The 18,513-nt window shown below is 44.0% G+C and overlaps 1 protein-coding gene across 3 annotated transcripts in view; it reads right to left on the bottom strand.

Annotated features, from left to right (window-relative positions):
- The window catches only part of PLEKHG1 (pleckstrin homology and RhoGEF domain containing G1), a 104,334-nt gene that overhangs the window by 20,028 nt on the left and 65,793 nt on the right, over window positions 1-18,513 (bottom strand). For all 3 annotated transcript variants that reach the window (XM_068984995.1, XM_068984996.1, XM_068984997.1), the window contains 6 exons: window positions 14,005-14,136; window positions 11,427-11,609; window positions 11,240-11,335; window positions 10,970-11,056; window positions 5,204-5,237; window positions 1,832-1,918 (listed from right to left, as the gene is read on the bottom strand). In XM_068984995.1, the coding sequence (XP_068841096.1) occupies window positions 1,832-1,918; window positions 5,204-5,237; window positions 10,970-11,056; window positions 11,240-11,335; window positions 11,427-11,609; window positions 14,005-14,136 (619 nt within the window). The remainder of the gene's footprint in view (window positions 1-1,831; window positions 1,919-5,203; window positions 5,238-10,969; window positions 11,057-11,239; window positions 11,336-11,426; window positions 11,610-14,004; window positions 14,137-18,513) is intronic.

Genomic DNA, 18,513 nt, shown 5'->3' with positions numbered 1-18,513 from the left:
AAGTTATGACCAACCTAGATGGCATATTGAAAAGCAGAGACATTACTTTGCCAACAAAGGTCTGTCTAGTCAAGGCTGTGGTTTTTCCAGTAGTCATGTATGGATGTGAGAATTGGACTGTGAAGAAAGCGAGCACTAAAGAATTGATGCTTTTGAACTGTGGTGTTGGAGAAGACTCTTGAGAGTCCCTTGGACTTCAAGGAGATCCAACCAGTTCATTCTAAAGGAGATCAGTCCTGGGTGTTCTTTGGAAGGACTGATGCTAAAGCTGACTCCAATATTTTGGCCACCTCATGCAAAGAATTGACTCATCGGAAAAGACTCTGATGCTGGGAGGGATTGGGGGCAGGAGGAGAGAGGCGACAGAGGATGAGATGGCTGGATGGTATCACCGACTCGATGGACATGAGTCTGAGTGAACTCCGGGAGTTGGTGATGGACAGGGAGGCCTGGCATGCTGCAATTCATGGGGTCACAAAGAGCTGGACACGACTGAGCGACTGAACTGAACTGATAAAGAGGATTATGTTCAATCTCCTTCTGCTAGAGCCCTATGCCAAGCCTCAGACCTCACAGGCCAACTGTCCATCTGATATGTCCCCAGCATGCCCACAGACCCAGAAAACTCAGCGTATCCCCGTCTCAGCTCAGCAGTCTCCCCCACAGCTGCTCCTCCATCTGTATTTCTTATCTTGTTTATCATTCACATTATCTTCTCTACTTAGTGACCAGGACATCATTTTAAGTTTTTCCCATTTTCATCCATCACAATCTTGCAGGATCCTATTGATGTTCCATCCCAGCTACCACTCTTTTATTCCAAACTTTTAGCATCTCTCACCCAGACCAGAGGAACAGCCTCCTGCCCAGTGTCCCTGCCTACTTCATTTTCCACCTCGAGCCAGAATTCTCTTTTTAACAGGAAAACATCTCATTGCTTAAAATCCTTCCATAGCTTGCAGGTCGAGTTCAAACCCTCTGCCTGACCTACTTGGCTTTCATGATCAGGCCCTGATTTGCAAGTCTAGTCACATCTCCTCCCGTTTACCTTGCTCACCTGCACCTCCAGCCTACCTTGCAGCCAAGGCCAAATAAGTGGCAATAGCCATCTGACCTAAGGTGCGCTGGCTCAAGTCTCAGGGCCTCTGCAATGTGTTGCCCCATATCATCAGGCTCTCCAGATTCTACCTGGGGTCCTGGTCCTCTGCTCTGTGTGGTCTTCTGTCCTTCCTAGAGGGCTCACCTCTCTGTCTCTCTCCTTTTCAAAACTTCCATTCAACCTCTACAAACTCCACTGTATGAACTGCTATCTGTTCAACCCTTTTTTGACTCTCCCACTAGGCTACCAACTCCTTGCAAGCAGAAATCATGGGCATTATTCTTACATTTTCTTAGCACAGTGTAGGAAATCAGGAACTTAGTAAATGCTGACTTAAATGAAGAAAAATCTGAGGGCTAAGGGGATACCACAAGAAGTCTTGTTTAGCAGATGTGTATTAAAATTTTAGATTTGAAGTAGCTTTGGTATATGGCATTTACAGGATACAAGTTTTCACCAGCGCCAGTAAGTAGGATTTAAACACCTGCATGCCAGTGGAAAATGCTATACAAAATGAACTTAGTTGATTGACATGTTTTATAGTAATTGAAAAATTGAGAGTTAAGTAGAAAGACTTTTAGAACCAAAGCTTGAGAGCGTCAAAGATAATCAAACTGACGATGTGTTCAAAAACCAGAAAGAAAATACTTTTTGGTCTAACCGAAAGGGACTTTCATTACTAGTGCTTCCAAATTATTTAATTTTTACTATATCTGATTATATTTTATTTACCAGATTTCCTTCTCAGCCGATACGGAGCAGAGCCATTTCGAGAGCCACAAGTCTGTCCCTCAGGACTGTAACAGAAGCCTGGGTAATCTGCAAAGAACCACAGATGTCTATAAGCATGCAGTGCTCCATGCTGGTCCACTTCGATGTATGGCAAAACCCACCACAATACTGTAAAGTAATTAGCCTCCAATTAAAATAAATACATCAAAAAAAAAAAAAAAGAAAGAAAAAAAAGAATGCAGTGTTCCGTGACTTTTCAGAAAACAGGTAGGACTCGTCCTGGGTATCTGTAGATTTCTTTTTCATCAGACATGGAAGAATCCCTCCTTCCATAACCGGGGTTGAATATGCATCTCAAGACTTTGTGGTTACTGTGGGACCCGCAGGAATGTGTTAGCAAGGCAAACCACATTCTTCACTTCCACCCCCCTCCCACACCCCCAGGCACTCACAAGTATTCTAACTACTACTTTTTTAACTCTGGCAGAAAGAGCTACAACCTTTGGCTTTCCCCTTCTTAAAAAGTTAGTTCAAATGTATAAGGTGTGGTAACTTCTGGCACCCATTCAGACTCACCAGCAACTCTGAGACCCACAGAGGTCAGACAATTCCATTAGAATAAAAAAAAGAAACAAGGCCCCTGAGAAACTGCAGGAAAGGGTCACATCAGAGACCCTGTCAAGGTACAACTGCCTGGAGAATTCCATCTGGGGAGCAATTTCAAGAGGCATTTCTGCCTGGCATGGTGGTGGAGGGTGCCAAGCCCTCCTGACCCCGTGGAAGCTGCCCTCCATGTATTTCTAGACACGCTTTAAATGGTTTTAAGTTCTCTTCTCAGAAAAGGGATTTTCATTTCATTTCATCTAAGGGGTACACAGACTTTGGATTAAGAAAATCTGGTCTGACCCTAAAGTATTGCAGCATATTCAGTGACCATCTGCACCCTGAAGCTTAAGGATAAACAGTTTTAGGACATAGCTATAGACGGGTATTCTTCGAATTGAGGTTAAACATCTTTAGGTCTGTCTGAAGTGTGAGAAAGGTCTGAGGATTATAAACACCACATAGACTTCAATGTCAGAGTCAAAGGTATCCAAATGAGGTCATTTGGTCCAATGGACTGGCCTATTCTGTTCACAGCCAGCTGAGACCAAAGTCAGGGTACAGCAAGTAGGGTAATTTTCCTAGGCTGGGATGCTGTGGATAGACCTGGCCTGGAAGAGAGGCACAGGATGCCAGTTAGAGGCTTGCCAGCATTCTGTGTGCTCAGAGAATCTTTATTATTTTTCTGTGTTATTTATTTCTTCTTTGTTAGTTATACTCAGATCTTAAGCCTCGTACTTTTTAAAAAATAAAGAATGTGTAGTTACTATCTGTGTAATTTATCTGTAATTTAAATTTTTTTAGATTGGAGTATAACCATGCTATAGTTTCAGGTGCACAGCACAGATGCTCGTCTACACACCCATGTATCCCTTGCCCCCAGCCCCATCCCCATCCAGGCTGCCACACAACACAGAGCTCCCCGTGCTATGCAGTGCGTCCTTGTTGGTGTCCAAGAGCTAACCCAGAGCCTGGCAATAAACAAACAATGTTGTCAAAGGTAGCGGCTCATGCTGAACAGCTGTGCGTGCTAAGTCACTTCAGTCCTGTCTGACTCTGTGACCCTATGGACTGTAGCCCGCCAGGCTCCTCTGTCCGTGGGATTCTCCAGGCAAGAATACTGGTGTGGGTTGCCATACCCTCCTCCAGGGGATCTTCCTCAGCCAGGGGTCAAACCTGGGTCTCTTATCTCCTGCATTGGTAGGTTTTTTTTTTTTTTTTTAACCACTAGCACCACCTGGGAAGCCCAAACACAGCATTCCTGGATGGGCTCAAACCACCAGCTTTTCGATTAACAGCTGAACTCACTAACCAATGGCGACACAGAGACTGGGACTGAACAGCTGACCCCTCTGGGTCTTCATATTTCTCCATCTTTCCTCCTCATTCTCACACACCCATCCATGACCTCACCTTCTCTACAGAGTGTCCATTGTATTATACACATATTGATAAAATAAACCAGCTATATGAATATATTGTACAGCACAGGGAATACAGATAATATTTTATAACTCCAAATAAAGTAAAATCTTTTAAAACTGTGAATCACTGTTGTATGCCTGGGAATGATGTACTGAAATTCAATTATGGAAGTGTGTTAGTTGCGCAGCTGTGTCTGACTCTTTGTGACCCCATGGACTGTGCCTGCCAGGCTCCTCTGTCCATGGGATTCTCCAGGCAAGGATACTGGAGTGGGTTGCCATTCCCTTCTCCAGGGGATCTTCCCAAGCCAGGGATCAAACCTGGGTCTCCCACACTGCAGGCAGATTCTTAACTGTCTAAGCCACCAATCAACTATACCTCCAAAAAAAAAAAAAAGAATCTTAAAGAGATTTTTACTGAATAAGTGGCTTCAGAGCACACAGGGCAGTGAGCCCCAGCCTAGCTCTCTGATGGGGTCATCTTGCATCATTTCCTGGTGGGGTCCAGTGGGCATGCAATGGGGAATCTCACTGCTGGTGCTCATTTCTTTATTTCAGTAACGTTTCATTTCTTTTCCAGCAGGACCCCACCAGGAAATGGTGCAAGATGACCCCATCAGTCAGCAGGCTAGGAGGAAGAGAGGGTGTTGTGTAAGTGAATTAGTGTTTGTACTTGGGGAAAGATTCCTCAAAAGTAGGAAGTTTTCAGTAAAAGTTTCTGTCAGACTTGGCTGTAAGTCTTTGAAGCCTTTGCTTCTTTTTACAGTCTGTTTAACCTGGGCAGTAACAAGGATGTGGTAAGTGCTTTGAACAGGTCTTATTTTATTGGAAAGACCTCACTTGTATGTATTCTCTGCCTGCTATGAGAAGTGTAAGACACAGTCACATGTGTGGGGGCAGTTTTAACTTGAAATGTGAGCTGTATCAGGAACCAACACCTAGCGAGTTAGTGTGATTCTTACAGATAATCAATATATTTTTCGCTCATGGGGTGATGTGGGAAATGCATTGTGAGACCTTCATTGTTTTGGTGGTGATGGAGGTGGGGTAAGAGGTGATCCTGGAAGCATAGCTTGCTGTGAGTTGATGTGGAGACATGTGATGAGCCATTGGCGGGCTCACAGATGAACCAGGAGAAATCAATGGAGAAAGAAGCCAATGGGTTAAAAAGAGATATCCAACTGGCTCTGTCTGTTACAACAGTGAATAGAGAGCTGCTACTTTCTTACAATTGGGTTTTGACATCTCATAATTGACAACTGACATCTGTAAACCTGAAGATAGAAAATGTGATAGATACAAGTGGACAATGAGATTTCAAATTGTGTAAGAAAACAGAACTTACGAATGGCATCCATTTCAAGTATTGCTTGCTTGGCCTGAAATAAAAAAGATGTAGTTATAATTACAAAGACCTGTTCTGTTTGTTCCTTTTTTAAACTACCAATCCCAAGACATGTTTTATCCCACTGGGATGAGTGGTTTTTGAAAGTTTTTATTGAACTAAAACTCCTTTCTTTTAGGCACTAATACCGATTTCAAGGGATTCAAACAGTTGAGCATCCTCATGTGGGTGGTAGATGCTGTCCCTTTGGTGCCCCAGGGCTAAGCTTACAGCCTCCACCAGGCAAGAAAAAAAGGAAGGAAGAAAGGAGGGAAGGTAGGGGTAGGGGGGAGAAGATAGAGGGAGGAGGAGGAAGGGAAAAGAAGAGGGAAAGAGAGAAAGACACTTTCACCAAAGGATCCATACTGGCTGAGCAGCTTATCACACAATCTAGATTCCTTCTATGCAACCCTGTTCTATTGAATCCAATCTCAATCTATGCAATCAAAGGTTCAAGGAACAGAGCCTACACCATCAGACCTCCTCCTATCATGGGGGCATGATAACTCTTTTGAGCTGAATGCAAAATAGTTCCTATGTTTTCCTCCCTCCAAATATGATGCACTTATCAGCTGACTCTCCCAGCTCCCTGCAGCATGCCTGCACCACCGTCTCTTTTGTGTGCCCTGGAATATCCCGAGGGGGAGAAAGAGCTGTGTGGGAGATGCGCCCTGGAGGACATGGTCTGCGATTCAGCTCTAGCTCTTAACTAGACAAGTGCTTTCACATTTCTGCATAACTTCCCTCAACCTGAAGATGGTCAGATGGGATCCACCTTTCGTACTTGCTACTGGTAGCAAACGACAGCCATTTCACCCAGTTAGTTACCATCTACTCCGGCAGGGGACTGACCCCGATAACCTTGACTCTTGTTTCCTATACATACATCCTTCTCCCCACCTCAACCCTGAGCTTCTGAAGTTTATTGCTTTGAGGCTTCTTTTGGTTATGATTGTTGTCATATGTTATCAATGTTTAGGGAACTATAAAAAGATAAGTTAATGGCCTTAACATGAATTATTTTGCCAGAGGATTCAAAGAAGAAAAAAAATAAGGTAGGCTTTCTTGCATCTTGAATGTCATTTTCATTTTTCAAGGTAGTGTGACTAAGCCTATATTATGCTAAGAATAACTTACAAAATAATTTTACTTTGTTGCAGTATGTGACATCACAGTAAAAATGTCTAGGCTAAGTGGCAATTAAAAAACAAAAGCCTTGATGCAGTCACCTTAATTTTGAGAAAATAAGTGTTTATTCTTTTTTTATAACACTGATATTTTTACCATACATTTAGAGTTTGAGGTTACTAGTCAAGTTAATTTTAGACACAAATGTTAGCTCAATTTCTGTGAAGGGCATTTGCAGAACCATGTGTATATAGAAAATCCAACAGTTTCTACCTGCACCCTATTACCAATTAATCTGGACAAAAGTTAGTGTATATACCACATATATAGATGGACCATATGGCTAATTTCCAGGAAGTTTCTTGATATTTATAAGCTTGACTTTAAGAACTGTTTTTTTTTCTTGCCTTGACATTTAATATCAAAAAGTACTATTCCCACATTTTCCACTAGAGGTCAGTCAAGGACCATCACAGAATTAAAGGACCAGAAGGAGGTTTTGTTCTTTGTCGTTTGTTCAGTTGCTAAGTTGTGTTGACTCTTTAGGAGGAACCTAACTTCTTAAGGTGTTAAATAGTAGAACAATGATACATTTTTTGATATTTTTCCCATTATGCATTTCATTTAATAAGAGTAAATATCTTTTGAAAGCTTTAAGAAAATAATTTAAGAAATAGTCTTTAGGAAAGTGAAAAATTCAAATTAGTAAAAATCCTGCTTAAATAAAATAGAAAATTATCACAACCTTATAGTGGATATAATATAGTAAATAAGAGTGCTTTCATTTTCCCTGGGAACAATGTAGTTAAGACCATCTTTGGGGCCAGGCAGAACTGGGTTTGAATCTGGACTCAGTCCAGATTGCATAAACTAGTCCTAATTGCATAAACTAGGGCAGTTTACTTTCCATCTCTGAGCCTCTGTTTTTATTTCTCTAGAATGGGGAGAACAAGACCTTTAGCAGAAGGCATTTTGCTAAAAGGAAGAAATAAGCATACAAAGTACTCAGCACACTGTATGGTGCTCAAGCATTTGTAGCTGAAAAAATAGATTTTGCATCCTAAAAGGGTCAGGGACAAAAAAGTACAATTCTACCGTGACTCTATTAACCCTTATAAAATATAAAGGGAACACTGCTTGGAATATACACCCCCTAGTGTGGGAGAAAGAGGAAGTTCCGTAAGCTAGCTTCATTTTGTAATGGCCAATAACTGCCTTTCAGAACCCCTTTGGCAGTTTTGATTTTCCCAGGGACAGGTGAACAACAGGTGGGGCTTATGAATGGCACCTGCCATTGCTCAGAAGGGCATTCCAAGAGACGAGGCCAGCAGACAAATGATTAAGTATGAAGAAAATGCATTCACCTCTCTGCGTGAGTTACCTGACCCCTTGGAAGGCCCTGATGAGCTGAGACTCACGCCTCAGTCAAAGCCCACACCCATGCACATTCATTTCCTGGGCACAGAAGCGCTGCTGACAGCCCCTGAGGACAAGCTTCAAAGACTTTTCAAAAAGTATGCAAAGAGCAAACAGACTTTCTCAGAAATCTCAGATAGCGTCATTTCCCACCCAGTTCTACTCTCATGAGCATCGTCCCATTTACCGCTCTACTTGCCTCCTCCCTGCCCCAGCATAGACCCCTTCCCCATACACGTGGGTCTTCATATCCTTTAGGACATCTAACCTTTCCCTTCACTCTAGAACAGCAAGCAACACATAATCACAGCCACCCCCAGAGCCTATCATCACCTAGAAGTGCCCTCCCTTGCAGGTAGGACTCCAGAAGTCCCTCCTTCAGTGACAGATCTCTGTATTTCCATCTCTCCACCCAGACTCTTGCTGAACCAGTTCTCTGACTCATCCTTCATGCACCTGTTTTCCTGGTTGGTTTCACACTCCACTCAGCCTGGGAATTATGTTCAATCACTGCAGGTTGGATACTGGTTAGCACTCTGCCTTCCCTGTTGACCTTTCCCCTCACTGCTCTGCTGGTCCCCAACCTTGGGCAACCCATGTGTGCCAGGGTTCTTCACACTAGTTTCAAAGCTGCTGAGTAATCACATTGGTTCGTGGTGGTCAGCCTCAGTGGGGTCCAGGATTCCTTTCACAGATGGCTGTAGTCAGCCCCACTGACTCTCTAGCCCGTGGTTTTTTAAAAAATATTTATTTATTTGGTTGCACTAGGTCTTAGCTATGGCACATGGTATCTCTGATCTCCACTGCTGAATCCAAGATCTTTAGTTGTGGCAAGGGAACTCTTAATTGCAGCATGTGGGATCTATTTCCCTGACCAGGGATCAAACCCAGGCCCCCAGCATTGGGGGCACAGAGTCTTAGCCCCTGGACTACCAGGAAAGCCCCTAGTCTATGTTCTTTAGCACGTGCTCTGAATCTCTCCACTTGCCCTTGGACACCTAGCCCCATCTTTGCTTCCACTCACCCAGCAGATGCTATTACCAGCAACCTTAGTGAAGGCACACCCTTTAAGCTCTCTCAAGTCCACCTCAAAGTTTATCCTGTCTTTATTTTCCTTCTTCCCCTAGCTCAGGGAAGATGTTTCTGACTCTTGACAAGACTAACCCCTACACCTACTGGTAAAGTTAATATAAAAAGTGTAATTAGTATAGAGAAGGTGAATGGATTTCTTAATTTTATATAGAGTTGCACCAATTTTTGGTTCCTAAGACCAAGGGAATTCGTTCTAGCTTTTAAAAGCTTGAAAAAGCCATGTTTTTATATATGGAGGTGTGCATTAGCAGTTCTTGCATATTTTTTCAGTAAATAGTAAGTTTTGAGTTCCCATCATTATATTCACAATCTAATGTTTTTATTAGACTATATTTACAGTACACACCCCCACCCCAAATTTTGGATTAAGGATGTCCCTATCCTTCCATCTCCCCAGAGTTACATTCCAAGGAGTACCCCACCTCTTATCTTTCCTGTCTCCTGTTTCCTTTCCTCATCCCCTCAGCTTACATGCTCACGACATTCTTCATGAGGGCAAAGTATCTTTCTTTGCTCTTATCTCTCCTCAAACTACTACTGCTTGTCCTTTCTGAACTTTGCTTAAAAAAAGAAGGCCACACCCAGTCTGTTCCTTATTTCTCTTCAACCCACTGCTCTTTCTCTCCCTTGTATCTTGGTTGCCAAACCCAATATCTGCTTTTGTTGGAATCTGTTGTCATCTCTTCGGCCTTTGAGACGGTTACTCCACTCTTTCCCAGGGAGGCTCTTTCCTTCCACTCTTACCATACTTTTTCCTTCGGTTTTCTTACTGCCTCATTTGGCCACTTCTTCTTTGGTTCTTCTCCAAATCCTCCGCCCCTTGCCGAGCACTTAGATGTTGGATTCCCAAGGGTCTGTCTTCCCGTTATGCATTTGTGTGGGCCCTCCTATCAAATCTCTGGGCTTTGGTGACTGCCAGGGTGGACAGACCTGCGTCTCTCCTGCAGCTGAACTGCCCCTGCACATGGGCCACCACACCTCCCTCTCAGGCCCATCCAACAGGTTCCTCTCCCTGGCAGCCTGTCTTGGAACTTCACACCAGCCTCTTGGCCCAACACCTGACTCATCCTGACTTACTTCTCCCTCCCCTCTTCCACACTGCCTCTCCTCCTCCTCTTCTGCCACCCGGCAGTGCCCCTCTTCTCCTTTTCAGCCCACCACGGAGACCTGCCAATTCTTTTCCTGCTGCCAGTGATGCTCTACCAGCTTATCCGTCACACTGCCCCCCAAATGACAGTCTCAGAACACAGCACAGACCATCCCCTCCCTCCAAAAGCTTCAGGAGCTTCCCCCTCCAATAATCCAGGTTCCTCAGTGTGTGTGTGTATGTGTGTTCAAAGCCTTCCAAGGTCAGCTGACTGCTTTCCACTTCTCTAATCTTACCTCCTACTCCATCTCCTGAGAACTTGACCATTCAATCTGAGGACTTCCATTCGAGCACAGTCTGTGTGCTGTTGAACACAGGGCCCCCCTTTTCACACCTCTTTGATTTTTGTTTATGCTGTTCTCTCAGCTTGGTTTCCCTTGTTCTTTTCCCCATTTAATAAAAATATTCCTCCTCCGCCAAGACTGAGGTAAAAGGCATTTTCTTTCCTCTCCTCACTCGACCATAAACTTGAATACTTTACTCGTCCACAATACTTGGCTTATCTCTCTATTAATTAATCATATTTAGCAAACAGTTCATCATTTATAGGACTAGCTCCTTTTCTGCAGATTCCTTCGCAGCCAAGTCTGGGTCTTGCTTCCCACAGAACCTAAGCCAGCTTTATTTACCCTAGGTGCTTAGCACAGTATTGAATAATTCTCTTAACTCCCTTATTTTGTACTAGTGCTCTAGAAAAGTTTTTTTACAATCTTTCCCTTATTTTTCTTCTTTCAAACAACAATGACATTAATGAACCAAAAACTCTCTGCAGAGTCTCTCTGAATATGAATCTTTTCAGTGTGAATGGCTGGTGCAGTTGTTCCCTGATGCAGCTTCTGTTTCAACAGTCTTCATTTTGAAAGTGTACATTTATTCCCATCAGGCTGTCTCCCTGAGACCTGAATTCCCTTCCATTTTATTGTTCGTTGCCCTCATGGTCTTACTTTAGCTGGAATCTTTGCCGCATGATTCTCCAGGATCAGCCTCTTCAGGTGCAGAACCCACAGGCGTTTGTCTTGCTGCGACTTCGCCTACCAGGAGGAGAGGTAGACAGTCACGCAATCCTACCTCTCACAAGACACGGCCACCCCTAGGACCTCTGACCGGATGGGACACACGCAGGGTGGCCAGCAAGCCGTGGAAAGGCCGTCAGGCACGTGACACTCATCATGCACGAGGGTGAGCCTCACAGGGAGGCAAAGGGACGCTGGTACCTGAACCGTGTGCTGCAGCTTGGGGTTCTTGTAGTGGAAGACGCTGAAGCTGAGGGGCTCCTTTGGGATCACTTCCACCAGCATGAGGTTGCCGCACTGGAGGGGCAAGCAGAGAGGGTGAGGCAGGCTCGCAAGGGAGTGGAACCAGTGCCCCCAGTCCCCACCTGGGACACCCACTCAGACCTACCAGGATGTGGGCTTTGTATGTAAACGTGTCATCTCTCTTCTTGGTGATGAGCAGCAGCTTGTCAAAGAGGAAGAGCGTCCGCTCATTCTTGGCACGCTGGAGGCGAAAGGTCCCTTCGAGCACTAGCTCCCCGTAGCTGGTCAGGTCTGGCCCCTTCCAGTTGGTGAGCAAACTCTGTATCTCCTGAAAGAGTGAACATGCCCTGTGATTAAACAGGAGGTGGGAGGGCAAGGTGGGGAGGACCTTGGGAAGGTCCTGTTTCAAGGACCTGTTTGTTGAGCTTTGATGGGTGCGTGCATGCTGAGTTCCTTCAATCATGTCTGACTCTCTACAACTCTATGGATGGTAGCCTGCCAGGTTCCTCTGTCCATAGGATTCTCCAGGCAAGAGTACTGGAGTGGGTTGCCATGCCCACCTCCAGGGATCTTCCTGACCCAGAGGTCGAAAGTGCCTCTTATGTTTTTGGCTTTGGGAGGTGGGTTCTTTACCACTAGTGCCTCCTGGGAAGCCCACTGAGCCTCAGGAATGGGGTCCAAATACCTGCGGCAGGGTCTCAGGGTCCTGAGTGGTATCTGATGTCCACGACATTTAGGGCTGGTGTCACTTCAGGGTTAATAGAACTTAACCAAGGTGTTATTTGACAGGTTGCTAATTACTTCTTCCCCTCCTGCAATAATCCCTCTAAGGCAGTGAGGTTGTCTTTCAAAAGCCAGGAACAGAGGCTGCCAGTGTGTGACCTTCTCACCATCTGTCCCAAGATATGCTCATCCCTTATCTTGGACAAAAACCTTCAGAGCTACTGACCTAAAACCTTCTTCCAGAAACTGAATTCACACCAGATATAAGTAACCCATAATAAAAACTGGTAGAAGATCACATGAGATACATCTTCCAGAAATTTTCTGACATTAATCCCATTCATTGGGGGAAAGGAAATGGACGTTTCTTCACCAGTGTGTTTTTTGTTTGTTTTTGTTTTTTGGCTGCATCAGATCTTAATTGTGGCTCACGGGTTCAGTAGTTCCTGTGTGTGGGCTTAGCTGTCCCTTGGCATATGGGATCTTAGTTTCCCGGTCAGGGATCAAACTCATGTCCTCTGCATTGGAAGGCAGATTATTAACCACTGGACCACCAGGGAAGACCCCCATTGCATTTTTAATGGAACTTGATAAATAGAAATGGATAACCAGACTTTGAAGTTTCTTTGGGATGTATTGTATATCCATATTAACTTTTTAAAGAAAATGGATTTTGTTATTTTGTGAAAATGAAAATATTAAAAAAACAGCACTGAATTAAGCAGCCCACAAAACCACTCGAAAATTCTTAAGCTGAAGGTACAAACAGAGGTGATTCAGAGCCAGAGACTGATTTAGTGGTGTCTTCAGGCTGCCAGACAGACTCCTAAGCTATGAAAAAACAGTCACTGAGCCATTTCTGAATATCTAGCTGACATTATGTCCACAGAACACTTCAATGATGAAGCATTAAAACCTTTATTATTGCTTACACAAAGCAGATATGGCCTGGAAGATTAGAATGTCCTCTTCCTTTGATTTTTGACAGTCAATTACTATCCTCTGGCTGCACGTAGATGAAACCTAGAGCTCTGTTCGAATGTATGGGCCAAAGGACATGGGTTTCTCCCAAGCTGAACACAGGTGCTCTGAATAGCATGGAGTCACATTGGGCTTTTTTTTTACTCCGGGGACAACCAAGAGCCTCGGCCTAGTCTCTGAGCAGACACGACCTTCAGTTTTTAAATAGCGCATCTTCTAAGCTGCCTAGGACATGGTCACTGACTTAGCATCCATCCAAAGTTCGCAGGAATTTAGAGCTAAATACGGTGACGATGGAAGGGACATTAGCAAACGTGTCTTGTTTTAAAAGTGAGGGGTCTAAAATGCCACAGTACGTCCCCTTCCCAGGAAAGCTGCCAAGGACCTGGTTCTGGACTTAGTCCTCCTTCCTGAGTCCCCCGCCGCATCACCACATGTTCACCATCTCATGACTTTGTGAACCAGTGACAGAGGAACAGAGGCTTAAAACCCTTTTACACAGTTCGGACACTCAGTCGTGTCTGACTCTTTGCAACCGCATGGACTGTAGCCTGTCAGGCTCCACTGTCCACGGAATTCTCCAGGCAAGAATACTGGAGTGGATTGCCATTCCATTCTCCAGGGGATCTTCCTGACCCAGGGATTTATTTATTTGTAATTGAAGGATAACAACTTTGCAATACTGTGTTGGTTTCTGCCATACATCAACATGAATTAGCCATAGGTGTACGTATGACCCCTCCCTCTTGAACCTCCCTCCCACCTCCCACTCCATCCCACCCCTTGAGGTTGTCACAGAGCCCCAGTTTGAGTTCCCTGAGTCATAATAACTACATTCAACAATGATCAGTATTATTGATGGCCTACTCTTTTCTTTTGGTCCTGATGTTTCTTAGCGAGATCTGTGATGAAGACCCTGGGTGGCCTGCAAGACTGAGCAGGCTTAACATCTGATTTGGGAAATGGTAGCAAGCAATAGGCCCATGGGCTCACCAGACACGGCCACCCCGAGGCCTCACCTGCAGGCGGACAGCGTGTTCATGCTTCCGCTTCATGTCATTGATGTGCCAGGCTACTCTCTGCATCGTGTCTATGGCATCAAGCACCACATCGTAGCCCTCTGTGTCCTTGTCAAGGTGATTTTCTATTTCCTAAAACAAAAACAAACAAACAGCAAAAAACCACTCTAATTATTTTCTTTTTTTTCCCATATATTCACTGAAACAAATGGTACTTCTAAGATGAGTTTCTCATTTTATTTTTGCTTATTTATTTACACACTACTATCTTTCCTTAAAATCTTGAGATAACTACCAGAAAAACCTGCAAAGAAATGATAAGAATGAATAAAAGTGGAGTTAGAAAAGATAGAAGTTGATTAGAATTTTACAAGGAGGAATTTGACAAGGGTGATGAAAAAAGTATATAGGCCATTAAGTCTCACAGAGACATCCGGGTGATTGTAGGAGATAGGAGAGTTGATATTGCATTTGGAGATTTCTGAAATTCCTGGTGGCCAATGTATATAGTTCTCTCTCTTAAAATACAGAAAATATACTGATTTTTTTTTTTTCTCCCAGAGGAAGCAAAACATCACACACAGGGCTTAGTACATAACAAACTAAAGAAGAAAAAGAACATAGTGGACATTATGTTTCAAAAAAAAATACCTATGTAGAAAGTGTATTTTCATGTAGTCAAGGCTTTAAAGCCCAAATGAAATTCACTAAAGATACTCCTTCTGAGTGTTGAGAGAGAGCTTATAGTTCAAGTATTCACTCTCTGATGCTCAGAAGAATGTAACACCAGCACTTAGCTAAGCTTTGGAATTCCACAATCCCAGGCAGATGAGAAAGGGACAGGGTTCTTTTCCAGTTCTTTCAGGTACACAAGACACATGTCCCTAGACTTCTGTGAGTCTAAGGATAGGGACTATTGCATAGTCCCTTTAATCCTTTATCTTCTCAAAAGTGCCCACGAGAGAACTAGGTGGTAAGTAAATGCTTATTTAATTGAAGCTGTATCTTGTTAAAAGAGCAGCAATACCTTGTAGGTATCTAAATTCCACTGTAAATATCTAAGACAGTAAGAAGATATTATGATCAATTAGATTGTTCCTACGATCCTTATCATGCACACATGTTAAGCTCAAGGGTAGAGGTTGAATCTCATGGTATAAATTATGAAAATTCCATTGTTTTATAGTCACTTTGTTCACTTTTACTGAATCCTCAAACTTTCCATCCAGCTACAAACTGGCAAGGAATTTACATTTTCTTTCTACACTCAGACTCAGCTGTTAGAAAGGTCCTATGAAACCATATCACTAATAACTTCCAGATAAGATCAAGGGCAGCACCCCACTCCAGTACTTCTGCCTGGAAAATCCCATGGGCGGAGGAGCCTGGTGGGCTGCAGTCCATGGGGTCACTAAGAGTCGGACATGACTGAGCGATTTCACTTTCATGCATTGGAGAAGGAAATGGCAACCCACTCCAGTGTTCTTGCCTGGAGAATCCCAGGGACGGGCGAGCCTGGTGGGCTGCCGTCTATGGGGTCGCACAGAGTCGGACACGATTGAAGCGACTTAGCAGCAGCAGCAGCAGCAAGATCAAGAGCAAACTTTAAAAAATAATCATTTCTTCTTTTAGCCCGAGAGGCACTCCTGTTGATCATAAACAGACTCAGAAGTACAGAGTGTATTCCTGTGGGGATCTTCACGGGTGACTACACAACTTTGAAGGGATGTGAAAGACCTAGAAGGAACACTTTAAACCAAGTATGAAAGCAAAAATACTCCAGGAAACAGGAAGTTAGTTTTAAATTCATCTAACTACTGCTCGTCTCTTTTTTCTTCACTGTCAGCTGTAACAGACCTAGTGGTTGTATCTTCCACAAGTTAGGATGTTGAAATCCTTTCCTTTAATGTGCTGGGATTAGGATGGGGGCTTTTGGAGGTGACTAGGCCATGCAATGGAGAAGGCAATGGCACCCCACTCCAGTATTCGTGCCTGGAAAATCCCATGGACAGAGGAGCCTGGTAGGCTGCAGTCCATGGGGTCGCCAAGAGTCAGACACGACTGAAGTGACTTAGCAGTAGGAGTAGCAGTATCAGGCCATGCAAACGGTGACCGCAGCCATGAAATTAGAAGAAGCTTGCTTCTTGGAAGGAAAGCTATGACAAACCTAGACAGTACAGTAAAAAGCAGATTCATCCCTTTGCTGACAAAGGTCTGTATGGTTTTTCCAGTAGTCATGTACGGATGTGAGAGTTGGACCATAAAGAAGGCTGAGCACCAAAGGATTCATGATTTTGAATTGTGGTGCTGGAGAAGACTCTTGAGAGTCCTTTGGACTGCAAGGAGATTAAACCAGTCAATTCTAAAGGAATCGACTGTATATTCATTGGAAGGACTGGTTCTGAAGCGCCAATACTTTGGCTACCTCATGCGAAGAGTCGACTCATTGGAAAAGACCCTGATGCTGGGAAAGACTGAACCCAAAGGAGAAAGGGGTGGCGGAGGATGAGATGGTTGGATGGCATCACTAATCCAATGGACATGAATTTGAGCAAACTCCGGGAGACAGTGGAGGACAGGGGAGCCTGGTATGCTGCCATCCAGGGACTGCAGAGAACCGAATAGGACTCAGCAACCAAACAAGCGGCCCGAGAGTGGCGCCATCATACAAGGGGTTAGTGCTCTCATGAAAGAGACCCCAGAGAGCAGTCCTGCCTCTTTCTACCATGCGAGGAAACGAAGAGGAGAAGGCCGGCTGCAAATGAGAACTCAGCCATGCTCGCCCCCTGGGCTTTGGCTTTCAGCCTCCAACACTGAGAAATAAATGTTTGCTGTCCAAGTCACCCAGGCTATGGCATTTTGTTATAGCAGCATGTACTAATATCCCAGCTTTTAATTTAGAGGGTGAGGGCTGTTCTTCCTAGCAGTTAACTCTTTGTAAGAATCTCAAGTGGAGTCTTGTTTAAGCGACAGAGATCTGAGACTTTTCTTTTGATTGACTTACTGTCTAGAAAGCCATTAGGTAGATATTATTGGGACACACTAGACTCAGATGGGTTTCCCTGGTGGCTCAGATGGTAAAGAATCTGCCTGTGATGCAGGAGACTCGAGTTCGATCCCTGGGTCAGGAAGATCCCCTGGAGAAGGGAATGGCAGCCCACTCCAGTATTCTTGCCTGCAGAATTCCATGGACAGAGGAGCCTTGCAGGCTACAGTCTATACCATATTAGCAGAGTCCAGCAAAGATCTATCGTGGGAAAGCCAGTCTTTTTTAAAGAATTATTTGGCACTGATTTAGTAAATTAATCCCACTAAATTTAGGGGTCATTAAAGCCAATCGAACAACTAAAGTAATATCCACAATGTGGTTTCATAGGACACAAGACTCTCCCAAGATGGGCCACACAGGCAAACAGACAAAGCTGAGAAATTTTTGGTAAAGAGGGACCATAAAGAGTGCTTTCAGTTTTAAATGCATGTGAACTAGGCAACCTTGGCATGCTTAACCAAGTTAGAAGCCTGGGATCATTTAAAAAGAGATACATGTATACTGCAGGCATGTTGATATAGATAGGAACTCTGGATTTCAATCTTTTAAGAAAAGATTTTTAATGTAGCATTAAAAATAATAAAGTAGGGGTGTGGGAGGAAGGCTCAAGAGGGAAGGTATATCTGTAAACATGTAGCTGATTCACTTTGCTGTACACCAGAAACTAACACAACATTGCAGCCCACCAGCTCCTCTGTCTGTGGGATTCTCCAGGCAAGAATACTGGAGTGGGTAGCCATTCTCTTCTCCAGGGAATCTTCCCAACACAGGGATCAAACCTGGGTCTCCTGTATTGCAGGCAGTTTCTTTACATCAGGGAAGCCCCATTGAAAGCAATTATACTCCAATTAATAAAATAAAGTAACAAAATAAAAATAAGAGTTTTTCTGTATTGTCTACCTGTGAGGCACCGTGAATCTGGGAAATGCCCAGAACTGGGACCCAGGTAGTGTCTTGACCACAGCCCTGCTCTCAACCTAACCACTGGGCTATCCTGTCTTTGTCAAATTGCCAAGGCAATTCACCCTCCTGACAGAATGAAATTACTTTCGAGAACACTCTTTTCCATTTTTATCAGCTTCCTTAGAGGATAAGAAATGAGACTGTATGAGAGCTATGTCTACTTTTGTTTCTAAAGCCTCCTTAAATTTTGTACAAATACTGGGAAATGATATAAAGAGAACAGAACCCAGAGTGAGGTGAAGCCCAGCTCAAAGACATTTATCACACTGCTCATCTGTCTTCTCTCCTTTCAGCCCTTTCTCTTTGCTCCTACGAAAGCCAGTCTTTGACAAACAGCTCTTACTCCCAGCTGCCTACCGAATCCGGGCTCATGGAAGTAAAATAAAGCATACACAAAAAAATCTGTTGTTCATTAAGAAGACAGCTCCTTGCTTGAAACTGTCACTGCCTGGAGTGAAGGACTTGTAAGCCCTTTCACCATTAGAGCTAAAATGAAT

Source organism: Capricornis sumatraensis, chromosome 13 (assembly GCF_032405125.1).
Source record: "Capricornis sumatraensis isolate serow.1 chromosome 13, serow.2, whole genome shotgun sequence".
NCBI lineage: Eukaryota > Metazoa > Chordata > Mammalia > Artiodactyla > Bovidae > Capricornis > Capricornis sumatraensis.
This window is presented reverse-complemented; position numbering and strand designations above follow the sequence as displayed.